The 8,633-nt window shown below is 46.2% G+C and overlaps 1 protein-coding gene across 1 annotated transcript; it reads left to right on the top strand.

Annotated features, from left to right (window-relative positions):
- Positions 1 to 263: 263 nt before the first annotated feature.
- On the top strand, positions 264 to 2,854 carry MFAP3 (microfibrillar-associated protein 3). Its single transcript, XM_010146569.1, has 2 exons — positions 264 to 715; positions 2,109 to 2,854. Exons 1-2 carry the CDS (start codon positions 436 to 438, stop codon positions 2,852 to 2,854), a joined length of 1,026 nt encoding a protein of 341 aa, XP_010144871.1. The 5' UTR covers positions 264 to 435.
- Positions 2,855 to 8,633: the final 5,779 nt, after the last annotated feature.

Consider the following 8,633-nt stretch of genomic DNA (forward strand, 5'->3'; position numbering starts at 1 on the left):
CTTGTTTTAAAACCTTTTTCCCCGTAATGATTATTGTTCCTGAGATTATTTATTTGGCTGGGAAGATGAACATCTAGAGGACTGAAGGTTGTGCTAATGCCTTCTTACCCTCGTTTCATTACTGTGTTCTGAGCAAAGCTCTGATTTGGAACCTCTTGTCTGACAGTTTATATTATGCTAATCGAAATCTGTTTACTGGAAATGAAATTTGAATATGCCATAAGCTTGCTGTCATTAATAAACTTAATTCTTTTTTTTTTTTTTCAGTTGGATTTCCAGTTTCCAGTTCTAATATTGATGGTCTTGAAAGTGCATTTGGATCCAAGACATTTTCTATCACTGAACAAATCAAGGGCCTTCTCTCCTCTGTCAGAGCAATATCATATGACCTCATTTCTCCAAATTAAATGAAAAAAGAATTCTCTCTAGCTTTCCATGAAGCTCAGCTATTGCCTGTTAATTTTGACTGTTAGTGCTGATCTTTCAATTGGATTTACACTGGAAAATGTAGCTTTTAACAGGACAGTTGCTTTTGGGTCTTTCAATGCATCGCTTCATAGTGTGTCTCAAGCTTTAGTAAGTTCTCCAGCACACCATGATATCATAGCCAAAGAGGGGACCAGTATTTTAATTGAATGTAAACTGAACATCACCCAGTATGAATATATTCTTTGGTATAACTCCAGAGGACGCCTGCTTGAACAGAAAGATAAAGGTGAGCTTCCCTGCTGTTTTCTACCTTTCAATATTCCCCTTTTCTACAGCATCTGAAAGCCTCTGGAACTTTATTACCATTTTCTCTTCCTACCCTCCAGTTTTTAATGGGAGTTGGTAGATGAGGAAAGAGCAAGGCAAAGCCCTTTGCCCTCTGGCAATTGGCATGTGGATTCTACCTGAGTTGTTCTGTCCTGGCCCGTCCATCCTGCTGTGGTTCCCTGCAGAATCATTTCCTTCCAGAGGCATGGCAGTGTTCAGTGCAGAAGACATGAACCTGCCTCCAACCAGATACTAACTGCTGGTTTTATTTAGTATTGCTCTGCTTCATATTATATTTTTCCAAACACATGAATTAAACACAATTCTCCATGACTTGTGACCTTTTCCAGCTGGCAATCAGTGCTTTAATTTTGTTACAGGATTTTTCTAAAGCATCGGGTAACTTATTACATTTCTATTCTGTTTTATGCCCCGGTGAGACTGTGGAAAGTAACACAGTTTGTAACGGCCGATGACAAAATGCAGGCTGTTTAACCCTTTGGTACAGAGAGAGTATATTTTCCTATCCGTTGGTTTTTATAGCTCTGTCCCTGTAGTTTTCAATTTTCACAAAATAATGTCTTTTAGAGATGCATGTGGTTTTCTGTACTCTATTAGTATTAATGAAGGTCATCGAGCTAATTGATAGGATTTTCTCAGAGGCTGTCTTTCTGCCTTAAGTATTCAGTAACCTCTTTGTAGTCATAATGCCATCTGGAGATTAGTTGAAAGTCGAGTAATTAGAGGAATGAGTTATGAAAACAATTTTCCCCCTAAGTTATAAACGCATAGGAAATGCTGTATAAAGCTAGCTTCTTTTATTGATTTCTTTGTACGTGGGGTCTGTGCATCAGCACTGCATGCTCAGCAGAAATCCCACGTAGAGAAATGCGGGGTTCTTTTGCCAGCAGAGCCATTTACAGACTCGGATCTTTTTCACAGGTCACTTGACTTTTGACTCCGAACGTATGGAAAATTAGACTTTATAGAGGAGAGGCTTTCAAGATGGTGTTCCACGGTGGGTGAGAAGCACTAGTTAAGAATTAGGTTCCCTGCCAGAAAGAGCAGTCCAAAGTACACAAGAAAGGGCAGATGAAAGAAAGGAGAAAAACCAGAGTAGCAAGCATGCAGAATGATTTTCCATTACGCAGTAGGGTCGGGAACTGGGTTATGGCTTTCCGTATTACATGGATGAAAAGGAAATTTAAGTCCTTGGTGCCCTGTTTTACTATGCTAGAACTGGACTGCTCACTTCCAAGCTCTCCCTCCTGTTGATGGAGCAAACAGCACGTGTGTAGTGTCCTTCGTGATTTTTGGTTCATTAGCTGAGTTTCTTTCTTTTGAATCTCCAGGTGGCCGGTGGAGGATTGCTGATAATTCCCTTAACATCACGAGGGTCAGCTTTGCAGACCGCGGACGATACACCTGTGCAGCTGTTAACCATAATGACACCTTGTACTACACAGTCACCCTGAGGGTTATCTTCACCTCAGGAGACATGAGTATCTACTACATGATTGTGTGCCTCGTTGCCTTTGCCATCACCCTCATTTTAAACATAACACGTCTGTGCATGATGAGCAGTCACCTCCGCAAAACAGAGAAGGCTATCAATGAGTTCTTCCGGACGGAGGGGGCTGAGAAGCTTCAGAAGGCTTTTGAGATAGCCAAGCGCATCCCTATCATTACGTCTGCCAAAACACTAGAGCTGGCCAAAGTCACGCAGTTTAAGACCATGGAGTTTGCTCGGTACATCGAAGAGCTTGCCAGAAGCATTCCCCTTCCACCTCTGATCCTGAACTGCAGGGCGTTCATGGAGGAGATCTTTGAGGCTGTGCGAGTTGACGATCCCGATGAAGTTGGTGAGGAGGAAAAACAGACCCAGGCCTGCGGCGCCCAAGCTGCCATATACCCTGTCAACCCAGAGATGAAGCGCAGCGATTCGCCGGCCGGGGATTCGGATGACGGGTCCATGAATGAGCAAGGCCAGGAGATAGCCGTTCAGGTGTCCGTTCACCCGCAGTCAGAGGTGCAGAGCATTGACACCGTTTCTCACGACAGCTGCCAGTTTGTGCCTTCCGAGGAGGGCGCCTGCTGAGTCCAGCGATCCACTGCTGTGAAGGAGGCGCGGGTGACCCGCGAGAAGGGGTCTGCGAACAAGCTGCCTCAGTCCCGTATGCACAAGAGTTTTCCAAATCGCAAAGTGCCAGAACTGCTACTGGAATCTGTATTTTCTGTCAGTGTTGATCTATCAATTTTAAGTCTGTTTGAGAAGGCTGTTTGGAATATTGTGCAGTGGTTTTCTTTTTAAAGGAGGCTTGCTATACTGAAAATATTTACAAACCAGGAATTCTTTGTCCTTGGCTCCTTGGTAGCTTCTGATATGTCTGATCTCTATTAGAGGTGGCCAAGCTGAGCAGTACAACTTGCAATAAGATCTCTCCCTTTGTGAATTCTTTCTTCCTTCACAAAGCGGAGCCGGAATTCCTATGAGTCCATGTTGTTGTCCTGATGAATTGAGTTGTGTGCTCTTTTGGAACTGCCTCTTGGTGTGTGTGGCCCATCTAAACCATGGTGAGCGTGAACAGATCTGTCGTGTGCTGTGTGCTTCTGTGTTGCTCTCAAAATGTACTGTACTTAGGAAAAGGATAGCGCCAGCATCTGCTGCTGGATTGAAGGAATTGTTGTAGTTTCAAAGCAGCTTAGAGAACAAGCAGGGGGTCTCAGTTTTCTATGCATCCGCAGAAAACTTGCACGGACTCCAGCGTGTGGAGGGCGAAGTGTTGTTACAAACCTTGTCGCTTCAACGTGGTGCTGATTGCCAAAGCGCCTTACCCTGGGTCTCTCCTACAGAATGGAGCAGGAACGGCACTGCCTTGCCTTTGACTTTGCTGTTTCCCTCACTATAGAAAACCCCAAGTTTTATATTGTATTTGACCTGTTGTGAGAGAAGGATGGCAGTGATCACGTAGTGGCGTAATTTGAAATGAATTCATCTAGAGAGCAGGTGTGTTGGACACTTCCTTCTGAACAGCATTACCATAGCGGAGAAAAGCGGTGACGCTGGCTTTGCTCTGGCTGGGGCTTTCAGAAAGATGGGAAGGAAGAGTGGTTTGGGGAGGGGCTGGCCGAGCTGTACACTCTTCCCAGCAGCGGAGTGGTTCACTGGCCATGCCCCGTCTCATCTGCTGGCAGGGGGGTGGCAGATGGGGGCGGTGCAGGTACTTCACTGAGGATCTCCCACGTGGCTTCCTCAGCTGTACACATCCAGCCACGAGGAATAAGCGCAGGCGGGGATCTCGTTTCTTCTTTCACTCTTTGGTGCTGATTTTTTTTTTCTCCTTAACATTTGTAAGTTGTATCACTTAAATAGCATTTTATATCCTGTTGAGATTTAGTAGATGTAAGGCTTGTAAGCACTCCACAAATTAATTTCTTACAACTACTGGAAGCATATTGCTATATAATTTCAACAACTTGGCAACAGGAGCACCATTTAATTTCCCACAACTCTTTTTTCTTTCCTTATTATTATAGAAATGTCAGTTGAACAAGTGATTCTGGCCGGCTGCTCAGGATTCTTGAGAGGATTTGACATTACATTTACATGAGTGGAAATGGGAAACAAGCAGGCACAGCGGGAGTAACGGGGTGGGGCCGTCTGTTGTGAGGCACACTCGTAGCGAAGTGTCTGAACAAATGATATTTATCCTATCACAGCAGAGAATGGGAAAGCAAAGCATTTATTACCGTTTTAAACTCCGTGCTGGGCAAGGTTCTGCAGTCAGGCACCACAAGTGCAGCCTGGTGGGCTTGGTGTCTCGGGTGGGAGTGGGGTTTGGGCCAGCCTTGGTTATGGTCGTGTTCCCACCAGCTTGGTACCGTTTCCAAGGCTGTAGCAAAGTTTATCTGCTTCAGGAGAATAAAGCCTTCTGTAGACACTTGGCGTAGCTACTGCCCTCAACAGCAACTTCTTTTTTGCTTCCATAGCTTGATGGCACTTTATGTCCAGGTGAAAAGTTTGTATAGTTTTGTGTAACCTGTTCTTGAAGTTTTTGAGGTGGTCAGTGTTTAAAAGATACTCTTGTGGATAAACGCCTGTTTCTCTTAGAAGCCCTGCTAAGATGCTGCTGGCCTCACTTCTGTCCTGCAGCGAGCTCCGCGGGTTTGTTGCACATGCGTGAGTGGAGGTTTGGGGGTTTGCACCTTTTTGGATGTCCTAGTTGAAAGAGGTGAAGGCTCCAAGAGAGAATGATCGGGTTTAATCTCCTTTGTGCCACAGGCCATCAGGATTGTACCTGCATCTGCCTTTTTTTTCCCCCCACATCTCTCCTTGCTGTGTTGCATTACATGCAGCAGCAGCAGCTTGGACACTGTCCCCAGCTGCCTACGCAGCGTAGAGATGCAGCTACAGAATCAAAGCTCCATGTAATTGCTTCCTGAGGAGCAGTTCTGCAGCCGTGACTGACGGATGTCTCATCAGAAGTGGCAGCTTACAGGCAGCAGAATGTCACGAGAGGTGTGTCAGATGGGTGTCAGGAGAGCAGTCTCTGGATTAATTCCAGCTGTTCGTTCATGCTATACTTTATTTACATAGCTCCCAGTTCTTACTAAGCGCGGTTCCTTGGTGTCATCGCATGTCCTGGTGGAGAGGGAAGAATCATCATGCATAAAGGTCCTCAGCAAGGCAGTTGCAGTGTCTGTTGCTGGAGAGTTTTCCTGAATGATTACAGTATTTTGTTCACTAAATTAATTTCATTCCTGGAAAGGAGGCTGTTTTGTAAGGATTTCACTAAATCAGGAGTACTTATTAAATGTAGGAACTGCTCCTACTCCCACTGAATTCAATTAGAGCAGATCTGAAGCTCTACAGTGTATTTTGCAAACAATATTACCGGATTTTCATGCATCTGAAAGGAAGGATCATGGTGATGTTATGCAGCAACTGTAATTTCCAGAGGGTGAAACCTGACACTGGTTTCCAACAACTTGTGAACTCTTCCTGTGAGTAGATGGGTGCACTTAAACTTGTTTGATGCATCTGATGGAACACGAGCGCTGAAAGATTATGCGGACGTCGGTGTTTCTTGGCTGCTTGTAGGACAGGGAGAGTCTGCAGTGGTTTCCTTGCTTTAAATCCTGTGACAATCACAAGGCTATTTTCTCTTTCCTTTGTGACTTATTTTGAACCATGTAAAATCTACTTGTTATCCAAGAGTACCTAAAACTAACTTTGTAGTGGGTATTTGTATTACCTGGATTGTCATGTAACTGTTTCATGTAACCGCGTAGGATTTCATACTTTCATAAAACCAATTGGTAGGTTTGCAAAATAAATTAAAAACAAAAGCCTCGTTTTGTTTAGGAGTTTTTTTTTACCAGGAAGGGCTGGTGAGCAGCTCTGTCAGGTTAAACAGCAGCTGTGTCCAACTCGGCCAGCCTGGCAGGGCTTGCTGGGGCATCCAGTCGCCTGGTAGACCCTTTCTGCCGTGACAGCTTTGGGTCTGTCTGGTTTTTTTTAATGTCTCAAAGTCCCCAGCAGCATCTGTAATAACTGTTACCAGCTGCACAAAAAAGGGTTTCAGGAAGGCCCATGTGTTCTCCTTGATGTCAGTTTTGCAAGCTGAAAGGGCGATGGTGAAGCGCAGTGACCTTCAGCCACAAACCTGTGTTTTCTGCTCTTAATTTTCACAGGAGTGTACTGTGCGATACCGTTACCACCTCTTTTTTTTAAATCCTCCTCAAAACCCAGCATATTTGGACACAACCTATTGCCTAAAAGGCAACACAGCACAGATGTGGAGTATCTGAAGCCTTCGAGTGACCAAGGCTGTCGCTGTGGTTCCGGCGGGTTGCTGAGATGCCATGGAGAGATTTCCACTCCGGCGCCAAGGGAAGGACGGGGGCTGCTCTCGCGCTGCCCCCTGGAGCTGCTGGAGGTCTGACTTTACCCTTGCTCTTTGCTGGCTAGCAGCTTATTAAGTTATATTTATTATTAATAACATCCCCCGAGTGCTGTGCTAAGCGTGCTGAATGGGAGGGAGGGGCCATCCCGCCTCCCTGGGTGACCTTGGGTTCCCGACCTCTGTTCAGTCCATTCACAGGGGGTGACCACAAGCCCCTAAGCGAGGCCCTGACGCCGCTGGTGACACCGGGAAGACGTATTTCCCACGCGAGCGTCGGATGCTGCGTGATAATGGGTGTCTTCTGTGTGGGCATGTCCTGCAGCTCGGGGTGCCAGCCTGGAGCACAGAGAACATTGCCCCTGGTTAAGGTTAAACTGCAGCCCCCCACCCCGCCCCAGCTTCCTGAGACGGGTCTGTAGTACAGTCGGTGGGATTGGGCGGGTGTGAGTGGGACAGACTGCACTCACTGTCTTTAAAGAACAGTCTCTGGTTGCCCAAGGCAGATAGGAGACTTAAAGCTGAATCTTGGTGATTCTCCCCCGAGAATCAGCTGCTTAAAGGAAGAATTATTGGACCCATACTCCTCGGGCTAAGCCAGTGTTCAGTCAGCATCTGCCTTCCATCTCCATGTTAGGAGATCCGCGTGAATGGGAACGGTTCAGCTTCCTAAAGGCCCTGTATCCTGACTCTTCACGATCCTATCCACAGTGAACAAATTCATCTGTGTGAACTTAAAGTGCTTTTCCATTTGGGTAACAACAGTGCTTTGAAAAGGGAGCTGCGTTAAGGGTGATTGTACTTCAGTTTTAGGTGTGTTCCTTCAAAAAACACAGTTTTTCTTAATGTTGGCAAAACTCTTGTCTTGTGAGTCAGGTCTCCTGCTGGGGACAGGCACTGGAGACACCACCATGTCGTTCAGAAATACAGAATACAGCAGAGCTGTGATGCATCAGGTAACCAAAAAATGTTCTGAAGGTTAAAAATACAGCACCTTCCAGTGCCTGAAGGGGCTGTAAGGAAGCTGGGGGGGACTTTTTACAAGGGCCTGTCGTGACAGGACAAGGGGTAATGGGTTTAAATTGAAAGTGGGGAGGTTTAGATGAGATACCAGGAAGAAGTTCTTCCCACAGAGGGTGGGGAGCACTGGGACAGGTTGCCCAGAGAAGCTGTGGATGCCCCATCCCTGGAAGTGCCCAAGGCCAGGCTGGATGAGGCTCTGAGCAACCTGGTCTAGTGGAAGGTGTCCCTGCCCGTGGCAGGGGGGTTGGAACTGGATGATCGTTAAGGTCCCTTCCAATCCAAACCATTCTGTGATTCTATGGTTCAACTCAGGCAAGTTACAGCTTTATCGGCTTCCACTCAGCCAGGTTATTTCGCACCAGCTGGGTCTCTCTCCTCGTCATGTTTTTTATTGTACAGCAGCTCGTTCAGATGTCTGCAAATACTGCCAGCTTTTTTGCATGTGGAATGGAGAATTACACCACCACTCAAAAAAACCCCAACAAACCTTGTTTTGCTAGATGTTCAAATATCAAAAAAGCCCCAAAAGCTGGAAATTTGTGCTTTATCGCTGGTAAGACAGTGTCTATTCTTTGGTCACGCCTGGCCGCCCGTGATTGTAATAATACTGAGCAATTAGGCTTTTCATTTTCATTAGGCTAATTAATTGTTTGCACAGTACCCTGAATATGGAATCATTTTCCTTTGGAAAGAATAAAGGGATTAAGAATGGCTTCATCCCAAGATGCTCAGAAGGTATTTTATTTATTTTATGGGAGAAAAATTCTCTCGCACCCCAGATGCGAACCGTATCCTGGAGTGTCAATGCCTGCGCTGGGCGTTTGCACCGGCAGAGACGCTCGCGGATGACACACGTGTCCATCCATCTGCCTCCAGGCTCCATACGGGCTCTGGGCTTCCTGCTGCATGTCGATGCGTCCGCCCAGAGGCTGGAGCCGTCGTCGCGTGCGT

Source organism: Eurypyga helias, unplaced genomic scaffold (assembly GCF_000690775.1).
Source record: "Eurypyga helias isolate BGI_N326 unplaced genomic scaffold, ASM69077v1 scaffold41072, whole genome shotgun sequence".
NCBI lineage: Eukaryota > Metazoa > Chordata > Aves > Eurypygiformes > Eurypygidae > Eurypyga > Eurypyga helias.

Excerpts from the sequence above, each read along its gene's own strand:
- MFAP3 (XM_010146569.1), top strand. The coding sequence starts at position 436 with ATGAAGCTCAGCTATTGCCTGTTAATTTTGACTGTTAGTGCTGATCTT. Across the intron at positions 716-2,108 it reads GCTTGAACAGAAAGATAAAG|GTGGCCGGTGGAGGATTGCT; the intron begins GTGAGCTTCCCT and ends TTGAATCTCCAG.